We start from the raw sequence: 19,780 nt of genomic DNA on the forward strand, positions 1-19,780 counted from the left end.
ATCATCGAATCTAGGGCAACCCACTATGAACATGTGCTGGTGTAAGTGATTAAGCTGGAAAAGAAAATAAGAAACTACATTTAGTTATACCTTTCCGTATAGAACAGCATACAGGATAATTCCTCAGCAGTAACAATCACCTTCTTCCGACATCCGTTGACAGCAGCATCAGGTGGTGCAGAACACAGGCTGCACATAGGGTAAATCAACAGTTCAGAATTAATTGGGCATTTGAGTACTGAACAGCATAACAAATGGGGCAATTTAAGACTACAATGACAACACTCATCAGTGAATTTAGAGTAGAGAGTGTGACAGCAGACTTAATAACACAAAATAGACAAAACTATGACAGGACTCTGGACAGCTTTGAGGCAAGAAAAGAACTAACTCTAGGGAAATCTCAAGGCAAACTTAAACAAGGACCAAACTAAACTCTCCCCAAGTCTCAAAGTCCCTCACTAATAAGAAATAATTACAGGCTTGTGATTGGTTCTTTAGGTAGGCATAGTTTGTGCATCAATTTCAGCATCCAATTGGTGGTCCTTGCAACTTTTCAGAATCGTCCCAACCAAAGTGCAGGCTTGTGATTGGTTCTTTAGGTAGGCATACTTTGTGCGTCAATTTCAGCATCCAATCGATGGTGCTTGCCACTTTTCAGAATCTTCCCAACCAAAGTGCGTTGTCACTCTCATGACTTCATACTTTTCTGCCAAATATTACATTTTCTGATGGTTTGTTACATTGGGATCCTCTCTCACATCACACAATAAACTACTAATTTCTTTCACATGAGAACTACAAATTTCCTGTCTTGTTCAACAGCTAGAACAAAGACTGCAACATTATTAATGGAAAACATGTTTTTCTACCTACAATACAATAGAACATAACATTAGCAGCTTAGGGAAAGATTTCAGGTCAGAGGGGACCGAATAAACAAGTGATTTTCCATTACTGCTGCAAAATGAACTTTATACCTAGTTCACCTAAGAAAGCCTAAATGCACCTTAATACAATTAATGCATTTATCAACCTATTGCACACCTTACAATTAATTATATATGCAAAGCAAATTATTTTATTGCAAACATCATTAATGATGTATTAGAACCATTTAAACATGCATCTATTTTTCTAAACACATCAATTCATATTAATGGAATCCATGTAATCAATATAAGTACAAATAATTCACATAATAATATACTATATTTCTACTCTTAAGTAATAATACTTTCCTGCTAATTTTGATTATTAATTCACTCATTTATAAGTGCATAAAGCCTTCATATTAAACGGGAAGGCAAAATATAAATGGTCCACCACAATTCAAATGTGCATGTTTACCTTTCCATGCTAATTCTCTATTAGGCTTTTATACTGAAAATGTGTAAGTTGCCATATGCTAACTTTTATGCCACCATTGTATTAGCAAATTTCGATCTCTATCACCATGTTTCAGAAATAAGGTTTACAGTTTAGTTTTATAAAAGCTACTATTCAGCTTGCATTTATTGCCGCAGTATGAAAAAGGCTCTTGTCAAATAGGACAGCTGGGGTACCAGTTCTTCTCACATTAGGAGTAGCCAAAGCAGGGAATATTGTGCAGAACCCAGCCTATTACAGTACAGGGTGGGCATGCTGCTCTTAGCATTGGAGTAAAAAAAGATGTCACCCGCTGCAACGACAAGCATTCTGGGAAGGGTGGGGCCACTAGAACGTCCTCATCCCTCGGGCAACCAGTGGTGTCAGCTTCACCCTACTCCATCTGCTGCCCATTCTCAGGGACAAGTTGACTTGGAGCTGCAGTAAAGGGGAGCTGCTTCACTGAGCAAGAACACCTTCCTAACAGCTCCACTTCATGGTTAAACACCCTTCGCTGCACGACTGTTTTTTTAATCTCTTTCTCTTCCCCAATGAATGCAAGATAAACCTCACATTTTGGATTGTTTTTTTAACTCCCTCTCTTCCCCAATAAATGAAAGGTCCACCTCAGCTTTTTTTTAAAATACAGATTGCCATACATGTTAGCGATATCATGCAGTTCTGAAACATTGTTTAAAAATAACATTTGTTTCAATGTACCTAGACCGACACTATTCGTCAGTACTGTGCAGTATACTTCTTATGAGGCTCTTTTTTTCTTGGGTTGTAGTTCGTGATTCAAAGGTTAAGAGTCGCAGGAGGATTTCATCTAGCCTCTAAAGTGTAAGCTGTTTTCCAGATTCCCCTTGGGCCCTTGCCCTTAGGACTCTATGTATTGCAATGGGTACATATGTCTACGGGTAGGGATTACGGAAAAAAAAATATATCTTATTTTAATTTTCATGTTCGGTAAAGAAATGGTCAGTTAAAGGACTCCGCTGTTGACACCTCACTATGGATTGTATACAATGTTTTGATTTTTCCTCATTGCAGCACTTAGGTCTAAATCTTTCCCTTAGAAATGAGATGTGATGGAATATATGGGGTGAAATCTATTCCAAATATTGAAGCATAAGTACACGGTTGTTGTATTCACCTTATTTCAGGCATGCACAACATATGCCCAGGAAAGATGGACAGATATCAGATTTTCCTGTTATCCACATAAAATAGTTTTGTGTACACTGTATTTAAATGGAAATTGTTCACATTTTCTGTGGTTATCGTCAATATATGGCATAGATAAAGCCCTAGTCATTGGGTTGTTTTTTATCAGATTTCTGTGATCACGTTTCTCTGAATTCCCACTAGGCATCTCTAAGGGCTAAATTGCCTCTATGTTCTGTGCACATGACTGAATAGACATATGTAAGTGCACATGCTTCACACCCTTTGTAAATCAAGCATAGCCTAACCCAGCATAAAATTACAACATTTTGAAAAAAACACCAGGTAAAATTCTTGCTTTTCTTCCCCGGTGATTATTATGTGAGAACTTCAACATTTATTATGATTACAAATTTGACATTTAATACAGTATTTCCCCTAGTGAAAAATGGGAGTGAATGATAATCAAATGATAAGACTTGAGGTATTAGAACATGTGCAACACTGTCTGAAGCAGCAGTTAAAAAAAAAATCATGTTGATCTGGTGTCAGTGACTAGGGAAGATAAATTGGCAAAAAGGTGGGCTGCTGAGAATCCCGCTCGTCAACACATTCCTGAACATTTAGAATTGAACATATATCGAAGCTGGGAGCATGTGTCGAAAGGGAAGGCACTCCAAATAGGCTTCAAAACGCCCACCCACCTCCACTTCCTATAATCACACCTGGACACTTTTATAGGTTAGTAAGGCCTGTCGGACCAGAACAGTGCTTGGCATCATGTATTCATGTATTTGATTGCATTTTTAAAGCAGTAACAGAACTTAACTACAATGTTTAAATAAGTCTAGACATTTTAAACACTGCCAACTTAATAAAATAAATTTGAAAAATTTGGAGGGGGACCCCAATGATTTCTTTTTCCAATGGGGGGTGCGGCATCAAAATGTTTGAAGATCACTGCTGTAAAGGATGCATGAGAACCCTTTAGGCAAGGACAGTTTCTACATTGCTTCCTGCGTTTCGGTAAACCTTGACAGCTGGCAAGCTTTGGTTTACAAAATTCTGTGCACTAATTATTACACCAAGTATGCCTAAGAAACTAACTGTATTGTTTATGTATTAGTAATCTGGAGTCCGGTTGATTTCAATACATTTATGGTTTGGTATGCAAACAATTTCATTTAAAGGAAGTTTTGGGTGATATGGCACTATTGTGCAAGACTGAAACAAATAATATTTTGGTGTCCAATTTAGGTCCAGGATGTCCCGACGTATGTTAGATTTTCAGGATATCCACATGCCATTAATTTACATACAAAGAATCTCAGTGGAACTCATTTACAGGATCAGTTGTTATACTAAAAATCTGCCATTCAGCTGCCCCTTCTTGGCCTATGCTGTACACTACTAAGCTATATAGATCTCCGATCTCTATTTAGGTGCAGGACTGAAGATGCTGCAAATCCGTGATCTTCTCAGTCTTCTTATTTGATTAAGAAATAGGTATGATAATCATAATCCTGCCATTCCATGCCAGGCAAAACAACTTTCTTCTCATTTTTACTTTGACTTGATCTCTTACAGAATGAAGCAGGAGCAAACTGGAGTGCATTTTACAAGACAGCCAGCGAGGAGGCGAACACGTACAAGCCAGAGAATATTAATGACGATGCAACTAAGCTCCAAATTCTTTCCCTTCAGGAGAAAGGGTCCTCCGTTTTGCCCGATGACAAATACAATCTTGTAAGTCAATGGTACCTCCCAAATGCTTAATTTTACAGACTATATAGCATCTGCAAAAAAAGTATTGATCCCCTTATCCTACAAAACATGTTGGCATGCACACTTTTTCAACTTTGTACTAAACACCTTTGCCAAAATACCATATATTATTTTGTAACACATTTTTATTGCGGTACTTTTAGTAATAATACCAGTTAATAAACAGATTATCACCAATATATTTAAAACAAAAATTGATGCTGTCTTATTAACAACCACAAAAGAGGCAAAGGAGAGGAAATAGTTCTCGAGGGGCAGCACACAAGCTACCCAGGTTTAAAGTGTTCAAAGAAAAATTGGTGCGCTCTTCCGTCATGCGATAGAGAATTACGTCAACATTAGAGATCACTGGTGTTCATAAATTTCAGGGATCCCAAATTCATGGACACAATAGCCCGCACCCACCTAGGCAGCATGCTTCATCATTGGGCTAGCTTCTCGCTGGGTGGGCACTGCAAATACTCAGCGAGCTCTCACAACCTGAGGTATTTATCGGAGTGTTGTACAAAGCTCAGGTTGCAGCCCTGATTTTTGGGTTTAAAGGTAGGAGGTAGATTAGATGACTGATGAATAAAATTGACTACAGAAACTCCCTTTATGGGATTTATTCCTGGCGGGCGATTGTGTCAAGGTTAAAAGCAAAACTGAACCAAAGCGGAATGTCATGAGACTATGTGGCAGGCAGTGCCCCTAAGGTTCTGTTGATAGCAGCACAATACCAATGTCTGCCAAAATATTCTGTCAGCTTTTTAAAAAATAATAATTGTGATGCGTGTCATCCTCATGCCTGAACTTTGGCGAGCTGTGCACATTTTTCCTTTCTTAGTTGCCTTTCATGAGCCATCTAGATCAAACAAGAAATATGCTGATGTATCAGTATTCATACTTAATTCAATGTCCCTCTATTCCTTTGCAGCTGAACAAAGCCCTAAGTGAGATGAGCACTATTTACAGCACAGGCAAAGTATGTAATTCGTCGATATGTTTGCTGCTGGAACCAGGTAGCGTACAATGAAAGGTCGTAGAAACCATACATATCTAAATGTTCAATTCTAAATGTTCAGCTCTGTATGTCTCATTTCTCCTCAAGGGCTCTTCTATGTATCAATATTTGATAACGTTTAACTGTGGTGTTTAAAGGACAAATGGGGGCATCTAATTAGGTCAATTTAAGTGTGTTACAAGGTCAACAAATGTGTAACGTTGTCATTTTTGTTGTCTGATAGCAATTGCTTTCACACTTTCATTGTGTCACAAGTTCTTCCAGTGGCTTATACTTCATGTCATTTATTAACGTTTTAGTCCTATCTTAGAGTACAGCAAGGCAGTGATTTGGCCAGACTGGGTTTCTTTCATAAAACGTCTATATTAGAAAATAATTACAGTATGATAAGCAAAAGACCCTGGGATAGATTGCTTCCAAACATATGCTCATGTAATTTCTCCTTGCGAAAAACTTTAAAATCAGAACTATAGAAAATTAAAAAATATTATAAACACAGTCTAGCAAGATGGAGGAGTGCAAATGATCTTGGTAATGGAAAACATGATATGCTAAAACAATTTATTAGCCCGCATAAATTATATTTTATAAAGATTGCGTGCAAATACTAACTGAATCATTCCAAAGGCAAACTGTGGAAATTCAGGATTCTGTTCTCCTCTAAGACACCTAAAAAATTTCACATTCAATCGAGCAAAAAGAAGGGTTGATGGGAAGCTGAAACAATCATAAAGCAGCACTAAAGTTCTGTGGTATATATTCATGTAAAATCCTTCATTGCATGGTAGTGGCCAAGGCTGTCTGAATCATGCAAAGTTCCATGTCTGCTTCTATGACAATATTTTGCATACCAAGCAAACATATACCACATTTTGGTGTGCGCCTCCCGTTATCCAATTCACTTCAGGGCATGGCTGAACCAGGAAGCCAAAAGTGACAAGAGGATATGGAGCTCCGTCTAATTTCAGTATAAAAAAGTGAACAAGTGAAGGGAATTATCAGATGGGCAGTGGCGATGCAAAATGCATGGAACACCTAAAAATTTGTAAGGATTTGAAGATGTGCAAATGTCAGAACCCCTTTCAGAGGTCCATTGGGAAACAGTAGCTACTGGGTCCAACCGTGGTGGTTGGGGTATTTTATTCCTGATCCCCCAATGCCCAATTTATTTAATAGGAGCTCTGAGCAACTGGGCCACATACCCCTTCAGCACTTGACTCTCAGTGGTAGCGCAGGCTGAGCTGTCCAGTTTTTCCTCAGACAGGGAGGTGGGCATAGAGCAAACACAGGCTCACAATTCATAATACATCCAGCAATCACCAATAAATAAGTGTCCAGTCAAATACTTGCTTTCATATGAAAGCTAGTATATATATATATATATATATATACACACAAACACAAAATACAATACAGCACACCAATAATAATGCACACATTCTTCTGAAAGCAGGCACACTAGTGTTCTCAGGGTCATCTTCTCAAGTCCCACCTCCCCTTCTAAGGTCCGTTTTTATTTGATGTGAGGTGAAATGCAAACTAGACCCACTAGTGAGTTCAAGTCTTAGAAGTTTCACAATGGCTTGGTGAAAGTAAAAGTGTCTCCACACCATAGTGCGTGTCAGAGGAATCCCCACCTACCAAGGCCCAGCAGCCTTGTATTTAGAAGTACTCTAGCTGGAGTATCAGGCACTGTGTCCAAGTGCACATCTGCAGCCCGACGATGACCAGAGATCTGGATCCTGTGGTCGGGGTGGCAGACCTCCCTAGCACTCCTCCATCAACATGGTAAGTCTACCTGATCGAGTAGTTGAATAATGGCTCTTCTTCCACAGGTCACGGCTCAATCCTTCAGCTGCATGCTGCCTGAGGCTAACAGTCCTTTCACTTTACCACAGCCCCTCCCACTCGTGCCCCCATTTGCATAACAGGGATTACAGTAAGCGACACACAGGGCAACAGCTCATTCAGGTCACAGCACTGCACAGGGCAATGGCCTTTCTCTTGTCTCAGAGGTGCACAAGGGCAACAGCCCTCATTCGTCTCCACGACCCCTACGTGGCATATAGGGGCAAGCATTAGCAATAAGGTGACAGCCCTCCTCAGGTCACAGTACTGCACAAGGCAAAGGCCCTTCTCTAGCCACTGTGCAGCACCAAAGTTGATACCCTTATTATTCACCTCAGCCCCCACTTGACATAGGAGGTCACCACAGTCCACATTATCAGACAGCCCAATTGGTACAGTGGTCTCGATGGAACTGAATCTCACACTCTGCTCCCAGGAGCCACTCAGCAGGATCCCCACTGGACCTCCCCCCCCCTAGGTGATCTCCTTCGCCTCACAGGGTCTTCTAGGTTTGAGTTAGGCAGAAGCTGGTGCTCCAGGCACCAGGTGGATTTTTTGATTCTCCTGGGCGATTTACTCTCACCCAGCATGGGAGACCAGCATGCCATTTGTCCCCAGGCCTGGTCCCAACGGACAGAATTTGTACTGAGCATCTTCACTCTGATCTACAGCTTTAGGTTTACAATTTGGGAATCTCAAGCACCTCTTTTTAAACTCCATTTCCAGACACAAATGTGATTTATTGTCTCTGAATTTAATGTTCTAGTGATCACCCACTTTGAAGTGTCCACTCCTTTGCTGTGCTCTTTCTCCAGAGAGCAGTCTATAACAGCAGGACAGTCTCCAACCTTGATAGCCTCAAACACAGACCATGGGAGTCACTAGATGTTCACACCTGGATGTCAGCCTCAGTTATATGTTCATCAAGATTACCAATCTAACCCTACTCTTCATGATTCCCTTACTGGTCCCATCTTTTTCTTGAGATCTGCCCTTTGATCAGTGACATCTTTCAGAATCAAAGATCCCTTTTTGAAGTATACTAATGAGCTGGGCTCTTCCTTCCTCCAGTGTATGTCCAACCCAGCTCTCACGAATAGTAGCAATGCTGTCTGGCAGTGAATCCACTACCTTGAGATGTTCCTCCAAACAGCCCTGGGGTTCCCAATATGGACCTATAGGCCTTTTACAGTGTACTACTCCCAGGCACTCGGGCATCCTTAGTACTTCACGCAAACCCACGTGTAGCTTTCCAGGTACTGCTGCCACAGCAACAAATACATAACAGCACACCATGTAACAAAATGCACGCAAGCCTCAATGCTCTATGCACCAGGCACTTATTACAAATTGGTATGCTGCCACCACCATGCCCGTGCTACTTCCCTCATGGTAAGGGCTGTAGCATTTCACCACTATGAGGGTAGTGCACTGTGCACCTCTCCCAGTCTAACAAGACCGCAATTTATGAGACAGGTCTAGGTCATAACATACATTCATGATCCATTTTTGCCCATGACCACAAATTGTTACCAAGGATCAAAATACTACAGCAGCTTGGGCAGTCAGGGCAGAGATATGCATCTATCCCCATATGAGGGACTTTTCTGTTCCAACATCACACATTTTGGACCTCTTTACAAGTTTGTCAGAATAGAGTGGAGAACTTAAATACCATTACCCGAGGGTGAGGTATGTGTAGTAAATTCCAGAAAAAATGAGGCAGAAAATGTAGAATCGTCTTTTAACGCAACCAATCATGCATGTGTTGCCTTTTTTCCAGGCCTCTTTCTCTGATAAATGTTAGCAGGATTGTCCTGCCAGAATGTATCAGGGAAAAACTGTCAGGGTGTGATGATTATTTCACAACTTGTAAATCTTAGCCCTGTTCAAACCCCGGTTTGAGAAGGGTCTGTATTTAGAAGTTAACTTATAATAAGGGCCTTGTATTTTGCATGACCATTGCTACCTTGCAAAGACTGGTAGCTTACTCTCAAAGACAAACGTTGGAGCTGACTGCTGCTAACAGGGAATTAAAAATGAATACTGCTAAATTTCATAAGGGAGTTGGATATCCATTTCACAACAGGGAAGTACAGAAGTGGGGATTGGGAAATTTATTGTCGATGTATATTCTCAGGGGTGCTCCAGGGGTGATTTTTTGTGAGCCCATAAACGTCTGAATTCTGCTTTAGGCATAAAATGGACCTTAAGCATGGAATTTCATTTTTTGTTACATAGTTCAGCGAATGAGGCTCCTAAAATCCAGTATAGGGTTAACAAGTGACATTCCTTTTCTCATTGCAGGCCTGGATCACATCATGGCTGAGAGCCGAAATTACAATGAGAGGCTGTGGGCTTGGGAAGGCTGGCGATCTGTAGTGGGAAAGAAAATGAGACCATTTTATGAAACTTATGTGGACTTGGAAAATGAAGCAGCCAGAAAAAACAGTGAGTAGACAAAATGGCTGACTTAAGCAAAACGTTAAATAGGAAACATTTTAAAATAGTTATTCATTTTATGATTTTTTAAGTTTTGTCAAAAAGTAACGAGGTTCCAGAATGCATTACACCGTTGTGTATAGACACAGATACCTAGAAATATATTGAAATCCTCTATGTTACAGACAAGAGCCTAAAGTATGGCTTACTTAGGATGTCAACCAGAAAATGATAGTCCATGAGGAAAATGTATTTTTTCAAATAGATAACCATACTGGTCAATTATCTGGGAACATTCTGAAGAAAGTATGACCAGTGGTGGCTGCCACTAATCAGGATTGGTGGGATGGGACGGGGCTAGGAGGGGTGAAAAAAAAAAAAAAAAGTGAAAAAAACACTTACCTTCTTGGGGAGATGTGTTTGGCTCCCCTCCGTCCTTGTCCTCTTCCTGGCTGTACTGCTCACAAGCTCCCAGCCAATCACGATTCTGCTGTCACCAGCATGACAGCAGTGTTGTGATTGGTCAGAGCGGACTTCTTTGCCTCTCAAACTGGGAGTGGGAGCCTGTGCATGTTCTCCAGTCGGCTGTGCAATACAGCCGGGTAGAGAACATGCAAAGTGTGCATGTCGGTTTGGCCAGCCCAATATAGTTAGCCAAACATATATGGGTATTTTGTGGTGCACATACCCCTCCTCCAGCCCTCCTCTGGCCCCCTCCCTCCAGCCCCTTCCTGTCGCTTCTCCCAGGAAAAATAAAATGATAATAATGCAGCGTTATTGTCATTTTCGTTTTTCTTTTTCTAAACTCCAGTGAGGCGACACTCTTCCGCCTTAGTGGAGAAGCCGCCCCTGAGTACGACACGCCATTCATAGCAGTGTGGTGCCAAAGGCAGCGTGGCAAAAGGTATTCCACAAAGAAGGTAATTTAGGTAATCCAGAATTAATAATTTTAGGTTGATTTAAAACTAAAAAAATGGTATGGTCAAATTGTAAGTTACTTTAAATAGAGCAAACTTAGGTGGTGAGATATATGAAGTGGCTATAGAACAGAGTACATAGATTGGAGGCATGGAGAAAGGACGCTACCCAAACTAACCACTCAAATCTCTTTTAGTGTTAATGTAATGTAGTGATTTTGCACAAGAGGCACGTCTAAAAACTCTCACTAGGCACAACTAATACATGCTCTCATGTAATATGTCTATTTGTCTGTTTTATGCAACAGAGAATATATGGATCAGGTTATTATAAAATACACAATAAAATTACACAAATGGAATATATGCTGATACAAGTGTCATGTAGGTTCTCATTATCCTAATGAGACTACTGGATTTGGGCGGCAGAATCACTTGTACTATGGGGGACTGAGACTGAACCTACATCATGTGACTCCTGTCGGCCTAATCCGGGTTTGTTCCAGCTAACTAGCAGTGCCTCATCTCCACTCAAGAGCAGGGATGAGTAAGGCATCCGGGCGCATGACATAAATGACTCCTCAGGGGAATCATGGTCACTTAGGTCTCATCCATTTCTCTCAGTTACATCAGTTTCACATATGCAAGGACAATCAGAGGCAGAGTAAAGTTCAATAAGGTTTCATTGAAGTAACTGCATCTTAGATAATAAAGAATGAATTGCAATAACTAGGACAATGAAGCACAATAAGAATAAAATTGTGACAAGGAGAGTAGAACACAAGAATAGCGCTACCATATCGTTACTAGAGTTTGTAAAGATAGTTCCTACCTAGACTATGTTAGAGCACAGCATGTTAAGCTCTAATTCGGCCCTTCAGGTTGCCCCTGGGAAGACATCATCCCTCATACCTGAGCAAGGGACCTCAAGTCTACATAAGCAGCTGTAGCGAAGCAATCAGCAATCAGCATACAGTCGTGGTCATCTGGCTGGAACCTTCCTCTAACGTCATGGGTCAAAGTAGTATTTTTATATTAAAACAACTGATGTTCCAAGAAAGGATCCCTACGTAAGAGTGTGTATGTTTCTGTGAACATTGGAGACAAAGCGTACCACTTTTGCCGGCAACCTATCGTACTGCAGCCTTGAGAAAAGCACAGAATGAAAGAAATGTCTAGTTTAAGAACGCTGTACCGACTTAGGCGAAGAACAGCTAGACAGAAAATATAAAACAACACCGCAAATGTGGCTAATGTTAAAATAATATGACAAAGCTAAAATAAAACATATCTAGGTTGAAGTGCGCAGCGACAGGCCTAGTTTGCTAAAATAAGTGTATAAACTATAGCTAAAATGACTACACAACACAAGTTACTTGTTAAGTATTTCTTGATGTGTATGGGATGTACTTAAGTTTTAGTTTTTACTCAACTTTACATGTTGTTAAATATTGCTTAGATTATGTTCTTTTATGTAAAGTCCATGGCTCCTGGTTCTTCCTGCCATGATTACATGCCCGTCAGTATTTCTGCCCTGTGTTTGTAGAGAACTACCAAGATTTACAATTGTGAGAAGATCTTACCACCCATTTATATAGGTATTACCATCTATGCTCCTGACACATGAAAACATGAATCTTCATGTTTGTTAAAGATACAGTGTTACAAATTGGGTCTCTAGTTGGCAGAGGTAAGCACCGTCTCCAAGTAGGGAGTGCAATCTTAGTCAGGGCAAGTCAGATACACACCATAAATTAACCTGTGCTCACCATCTGGTAGCTTGGCACAGAGCAGGCAGACTTAACTTAGGAAGCAATGTGTAAAGTATTTGTGCAACACTTAAACCAGTAACACAGTGAAAACACCACACTAAGGGCCAGATGTAGCAAACTACTCGCGACTCGCAATTGCGTATTTGCTATGCAGAAATGCATTTTGCGAGTCGGAACCAAAAAAGGAAGGAAAACGGGCTACACTTGGAAAAAAAAACTGCTTTATTTAAAAGCAGTCATGGACATGGAGGTCTGCTGTTCCCAGCAGGCCTCCATCCCCGTGAGTGCCCAGAGTCGCTATGGGGGTGCAAATTGCAACCCACCTCATTAATATTAATGAGGTGGGTCTTTGCGACCCCATAGCGACTCGCAGAAGGTGTCTGAGACACCTTTCTGCATAGCAAATTGCGACTTGCAATTTGCGAGTCGCACGGACTCGCAAATTGCAAGTCGCAATTTGCTAGTTTCCTACATCTGGCCCTAAGACTCCACACCAAGATAGAAAAATGGATTACATTTTTATGAGTAAAACGAGACCACAAATCCAATAAGTAGAAATGAATATCTGCAAATATAGTGCTTTGAAGCATAAATTGCCAACTGGGCTATCTTGCCCTGCTAGACTGGTTGAAATCTGAAAAGTCAGGCCAACCACAATAGAGCGCGGGTCCCATACAGTGACCAACCTTGTCCAGCTGAAAAGTACCAAGGGTGGAGAGATGCATCAACATTGATGACCCGATGTGAGGAATAGAGGAGACAATGGGTCGGCGTTGATCCCCTCGGATGCAGATGAGGTTTCAGTTCTGATCCACAGAGTTAGAGATGCATCATCATCGACCCATGCAGCCATTGATGCAATGTCCTTGAACAGTGCTGCATCGGCAATCCCCTTTGCGATGATGGTGATGCGTCATCGTCAAGATGCACAGCCAGCAATGCAAAGGCGATTCATTGGTCCTGATGGCAATGCTTCCATTCTGTGCCATGCAGTTGGCACTGCAATGTCCTTGTCCTCAGCGGCAGCAGTGATGCATTGACATCAAGGAGAGAGGAGTCGGTTCAAATCAGGGTAATGACGGCGAAGTGTGGGTTTTTGTTGAAACAACTGCAGAACCCTCTTCCAAGTACCCAGGACTGGATTGGCACCACTTGGCATGGCAGGACTCACAGGTGGCACAGACCAGAGGCTGCAGCAGGGGTGAGTGCAGTCTTTGATGTCCCTGAGACTTCAGGACAGGAGGCAAGCCAACAAGCCCTTGGAATCACTTTGCTTCTGGAGATGTGGTGATGCAGGTCCAGTCCTTCTCACTCCAGGAAAGGAGGGCAATAGGCAGCAGGACAGGTACAGCAGAGCAGGAGCAGATCAGGAGTCCAGCAACGTCCAGCAGAGTCAAGCAGAGTGATAGTCCGTTCAGCAGCACAGCAGTCCTTCTTCCTGACAGAATGTTCTCAGGTCCAGAAGTGTACTGATTTGGTGGGGTCAGAAGTCCAGCTCTTATACCTAGTGGTGCCTTTGAAGTGGCCTATGAAGTGCACAAAGTCCCTGCCCTTCCTTCCCCAGCTCCAAACACACTGCAGGGGGTTGTGTAGCCCTTTGTGAAGGCTCAGGCCCATTCAGTTGTAACTGTCAGCCCCCCCCCCATCCCCATCCTGCCCAGGATGGACCATCAGGATGTTGATTGTCCATCAGTCACACCTAAGCTCCCTTTGTGTGTGGCTGTCTGGATGGAATGCACAAGAGCCCAGCTGTCACCTCCCCAGATGTGAATTCAGGAACAGACAAGAGGCACCAGATGGTTAAAGTAAAAAAATGCCAACTTTCTAAAAGTGGCATTTTCAGAGTTACAATTTGAAATCCAAAATCATCATTAGCTGATTCCAGAGACACCGAACCTGGTGGCCCCATCTCTTCCCAATTGAAAATTACACTTATAAAATGTAATAAGGTAATCCGCATGGTCACCTTTGGGAGAGATAGGCCTTGCAGAAGGGAAAAAATAATTTAAGAGTTTTTCTTAACTGAACATGTCAAACTAAAAGGTCCAACATTTTAAATACACTGCACCCTGCCCTTGGGGCTGTCCAGGGCTTATCTTAGGGGTGACTTATATGTATTAAAAAGAAAGGTTTGCGCCTGGCAAGAGTGTTAATTAACCAGGTCGACATGGCAGTTTAAAACTACACCTAATGGCTCTACAGTGGCAGACATGAGATATGTTTAAAGGGCTATTAAAGTGGGGGCATAATCAGTGCTGCTTGTCCACTAGCAGCATTTAATTTACAGACCCTGGGCACACACAGTGCACTTTAGTAGGGCCTTATAAGTAAATTAAATATGCCAATTGTGGAAAAGCCAATGTTACCATGTTTTCAGCAAAGAGTACATGCACTTTAGCACTGATTATTGGTGGTATAGTGACCAGATTCCTAAAGCCAACAAAAACGAACTCAGTAAAAGTGGAGGGAAAAGGCAAAAATTGTGGGGTTGCTCCAGCAGAAATGGCCAGGTCAAAAACACAGCATTATTTTTCAGTTTTTTATAACTGCATGTATCTTGTTTTGCACAACACTTCACATTTTGCCCTTCTTCTCCGCTCCAGAAATAATTAAGCATAACCTAATCTCTCAGCTCTGTATCCAAATCTCCATTTTGAGTCACAACACTGCAAATGTACATATCCCCTGCTGCCACATCTTTGCACTCCACGCATTTGCTTCTACAGCAGAGTTCAAAAGCCCTAGATGCAATTTGCTGTGTCAATCTGAAATGTATGTGAAAAAGAAAACAATGAGGTAGAAAAAAGGAACTCCGCTGGACAGATCGTCTGCACCAATAAAAGCTTGTGCAAAGAAAAGGGACGCTGCTTCTATCTGAAAAATGTTTCGGAATTACTTCCTAAATGCTCCCTGTCATAATTATAATGACCATTCTAAGAAAGCAAATTAATAATTGTGGTGGATAGTATTTCACCACAAGTAATAAAATCACTAACCTATTGGGGCAAGTCCAAAGTTTCGGTAATTTAAACCTGAGCTAACCCCCGTGTAGATATGGGCCCTAAACTGCCATTAGACAACAAAAAGGAAATGTGGAAATAATTTAGAAGTATGAAAACAGTCAAAGATCAGACACAACACAATAAAATCCCATTTCAATTTGTATAAAGTGAGAAAAGTGTAATAAGCAACATGGCACCAAAATGACAGAAATTCAATTAGGGGATCCAGAGATATCCATTTTTAAAGATTTAAGTTAAAAAAGCACCAAGAAAGAGTAATGTGCCAATGATGGTGAATGGGTCTGGTAGACCAGCCAACTGCGATGGAACCCAGGTTGGATTGGTCCCAGTGGAAGTCTGGAAGTCAAAAAGTAAAAGAAAATGACTAACTCCCACTTCAGAAAGGGACTTTACCACCTTTTTGGTGTACATTTTGAAATTTGTTGTTGATGCCTGATTAGGAGTGTAGGTGCTATATAGTGCACCTGAAAAATAACAATACCACAGGGTACATTATTTATCGGGTGTGATAAATTGCACCTATTATGAGTTCATGGGGAATAACATGGAGATTTTGGTGTTTAACACACCAAAGTCTACATGACACTTTAAATATCATATACTTTTCAGAAGGTTTGACCTGCTGAAATTGATCAAACCTTTAGGTATTTAATGCATCCGATAATTATGGAATACATTAAATGCTTTTCAACTTGCAATTCCAAACCATGCGTAAACACCGGTTTACACACATGTTGGAATGCACTGACAAAATTGTAATCAAGCCCTAAATCTCAATGCAGAAAGAGCCTTTTTACCTTTTTGAGAAAATTAAGATCCTCCACAACCACAGCTGAAATTGTAGCTTTTCTAAAGGTGGTATAACTAAAGGTGGGATACCTGAAACTGGGTGGTAGCGCTGGGGCTCTGGAGCACTGGAAATTTCTTGCTGAAAATTCCCAATGCAGAAAGGGACTTAGGCTCCGATTTAAGAAAAGTGGCGCTGTACCCAGTGCAGCGCCACTTTTCTTGAGCCCCTTAGTGGCCACCCTAATGCCACCATGTGTGCGCCGTATCTAAGATATGGCACACCATGGTGGTAGTTAGGGTAACTAGAGTCAAAATGTATGACGCTAGTTTGGAGCTTTGCAGGATTAGCATACATTTTTTTTACGCTAATCCTGCAAAGCCCATTGGGGCCCATTGTTAAAAATGGCATGCCTCCTTTTAACGCCCGATCCGAGTAGGCGTTAAAAGTGCTGAAATAAATTACGTGAAGAAATCCTTTAGATTTCTTTGCGCCAATTATCGCCCCCCCCCCCACCAACAGGGGAAAGGTCCCTTTGCATACATTATGCCTGAATAGGACCACCATGGCTAGCACAAAGTGGTGTAGCTCATTCTGTCTTAAAATTCAGTCTTCTGTCTCCAAGTGAGGGCCAGCTCTGCCTAAAAGGGAAGAAACCAACAGAGACCACTGACAACAGTCAATGTCAGTAACCATGACTCTAGCCATCCACTGACAGTTTTTGGACTGGCAAGGAGTCCCTCACTTGCTCCTAAGATCCCTTTGGCCTTTTGGTTTCGTAACATGGGGGCCTACAATCTAAAGATGCAGATGCCCTCCTTAAACTCTCATGTCAGACATACCCTGGACTGAGCATGGGCCTGACAGTATAAGACATCTAAAGTAGGCACATAGGGGGTCAATACGACCCCGGTGGTCGGTGGTATAGTGGAGGTATCACCGCCAACAGGCTGGAGGTACCTACCTCCACTATTATGACATTGGCGGTTTGGCTTTACTACACCGACCGCCGCAGCGGTAACGACCACCGGGCAGGAGACTTCAGCCACCCATGGCATTATGACCCCATCCACCGCCATGGTTTCAGTGGTTTCGGTACCGCCACTGAAACCATGGTGGTAGGCACTATCAGTGCCAGGGAATTCATTCTAAGTACCAATGCAGATTGGGACTTCTAAACTTGACAAAGTTGAAATTCAAACTGATGCTGTGAACCTGCTGGTCAGATACTTTTGGCAGTGGGTCCCACTGAAGTTTGGGCACTCTGAGGAAAAGTTTTTCAAAGTTTCAAAACTTTGTGCAGGTGCCCTTAAACCCACAGGAGTACTCTTTTAAGGCCCCTAAGTCTTTAGGGGAGTCACTTAGCGACTATAAGGGAATAAGGCGGAGGCCAATAGCATTGTCCAGTCCAGGTCCAGTTGCTACTGGTCTTCTGGGCACTTCAAGAAAAAGGCCTCTTGCAAATTGTTGTGACTCTTCAGACACGCAGGAGGTCATCCACCTGACCCATAGAGTTCATCTCTTTGTCCTGGGTACAAGTGGGAGCATGCCCAGTCTTTGAGGTCTCCTCATAGGTCTCATAAAGCGGATGCCGTCCTTCTGTTGTTCCACAAGTCCAGAGAGTGTTCTAAGGAGGGTGATGTGGGTTGTCTACTTTATGACTGGCTGTAGCTAGTGGGTGGGAGGTGATTCCTGCAACTTGGGTGAAAGTTACTGGAGGCAACCCTATCCATTGTTTCCAGTATGTCCTGTTGGGCCTATTGCAAACAATCCCACAGTGCTCCTGACACTCATCACTCAAAATCAGAAAACGCTTCCTCCCTTGTGCAGAGCCTGTAAGCCCACTCAGAGGTGTGGCCAGGGTAATGAGGAGTCCTCTGTGGTCACTCAAACCCCATCCTTGGGGTGACTTTCCTCCACTGGATTTGGAGCCATCCTGACTATGAGCACAATGGCTGGGCCTTTCCAGGTATCACCTAACATTTACGTATGACAGGTCAGGCCGCTTTAAAGTAAATTAAGTTCCTTTGCCCATGCCAGTTGGTCTTCCGGCCAGGAGAAGAGTACACCTCCCCATCCCAAGCCATTGCCCTTCCTCCGGAAGAAATGTTCACTCCTCCTTCAAACCTCATTCAAGCAAAGTACAGGTTGCCAATGACTGGAGGGCTATTGCAAATTAGCTTTTATCAATAATCTGTCTTCACCATTAGACTGAATTTCTATTAAATATAAAAATAAGTCTTTTAATGGAATCAGTAGCTGGTACAGGTCAAACATTATAGAAAAAAATATAGAACCTATGCTTTGACATTCCGTAGGTGGCAGTTCCAGCCTGACCAGTGACAATGTTGTTTTGGCATAGTCAGAGGGGGAACATGTCATTTATAACGCCACACATATCCCCCGTCTAAATATTATGCACTCTACCTTGTGTGCAGCAAGGTGTGCCATGAGCTAACGTATTTAATATTAAAAATCAGTTGTTCCTCCCGTTCAAAAAAGTAATTGTGACAGGTCTGTGCAGCAGGATTCAAGCAGCTGCTATCTGCCTTCATAGGGTAGGCCATGTTTTCCTTGTAACACTGGTGGATGGCACAATAGGTGCTGCAGTACACTGTTGACATTTAGATTTGCGTTCCATCAATGTTGTTTCCACAACATAATGTGTCCTTACAGGGTGGCTGAATATGTCTATCAGGGATTTGGCATTTTTTTTACATGTTTTAGGTGTCAGAGCTCATACACCGGGCACAGGACAGCAGGACTTTGCTATAGTAGAAGGGGTAAAACAAAGTATGTGATAAAGAAAGAAAAGTGACTGTGTGGTAGAAGCTGATCTAGATATTTTATAAGATCGATGCCACACCTTATTCCAAAAGTAAACATTCCAGGTACATCCCAAATCCAATTCCCATTGAGACTCAATTTTAGATTTAGGACGTGTCACAACAGGAGAATGAAAAAGTTTATAAATATTTGATGCCTTAGGATATGAGGTAAGAAAGGATGACAAAGAAAAGGGTAATTCCAAAGAAGAAAGAGGGGAAGGCAAGGAAAAAAGTACGTCAAGAATAATATTAATAAGAAGAAGATATTTAGGCATAAATGAATTGGGACAATGAAATAGAAGTTAGAATTGTGAAAAAGAAAGTGGAGTATCACTGGAGAATAAATCTTTGACCCACGCTATATTTCTTTGTCTCCAGGATTTCCGAAATAAAGGTTTTTTATTAATAGTGATGAGACGATTATGACAAATAGGGGAATTCAGAAAAGAGGAATAAGTGACGGATGGAGGTAAATAGTGAGAACGCAGAAGAGCACAAGTATGCTTCAGAAGCGGAGAGGGAGGAGATAAGCAAAATATTATAAGAAAAGGATACCACCTCACGAGGGGAAAAAGGCAGAAGAAAAGAACATTCAATATCCAACCATAAGGGAGTAAACATAGAGCCTGACAGGGAGATCCATCTAGAAGCTTGACGCAAACAAAAGGATTTGCAATATAGTCTGAAATCAGGAAAATTGGCTCCTCCCTCCTGTTTAGAATAACGAAGATGACTAAGGGAAATTCTAGATTTTTTATTGTTCCAGAGGAATTTAGACAATCTGGAGTCCAATTGTTTAAAAAAGTGACAAGTAGAGGAAGCCGAATCATGGATAGGATA

The 19,780-nt window shown here is 41.8% G+C and overlaps 1 protein-coding gene across 1 annotated transcript in view; it reads left to right on the top strand.

Annotated features, from left to right (window-relative positions):
- Nucleotides 1-19,780, top strand: part of ACE2 (angiotensin converting enzyme 2) — a 405,347-nt gene that overhangs the window by 58,188 nt on the left and 327,379 nt on the right. Inside the window, exons 2-4 of the mRNA XM_069205018.1 lie at nt 4,123-4,281; nt 5,237-5,321; nt 9,479-9,622. Of these exons, the coding sequence (XP_069061119.1) occupies nt 4,123-4,281; nt 5,237-5,321; nt 9,479-9,622 (388 nt within the window). The remainder of the gene's footprint in view (nt 1-4,122; nt 4,282-5,236; nt 5,322-9,478; nt 9,623-19,780) is intronic.

The sequence above is a fragment of the Pleurodeles waltl genome, chromosome 8, assembly GCF_031143425.1.
Source record: "Pleurodeles waltl isolate 20211129_DDA chromosome 8, aPleWal1.hap1.20221129, whole genome shotgun sequence".
Classification (NCBI taxonomy): Eukaryota; Metazoa; Chordata; class Amphibia; order Caudata; family Salamandridae; genus Pleurodeles; species Pleurodeles waltl.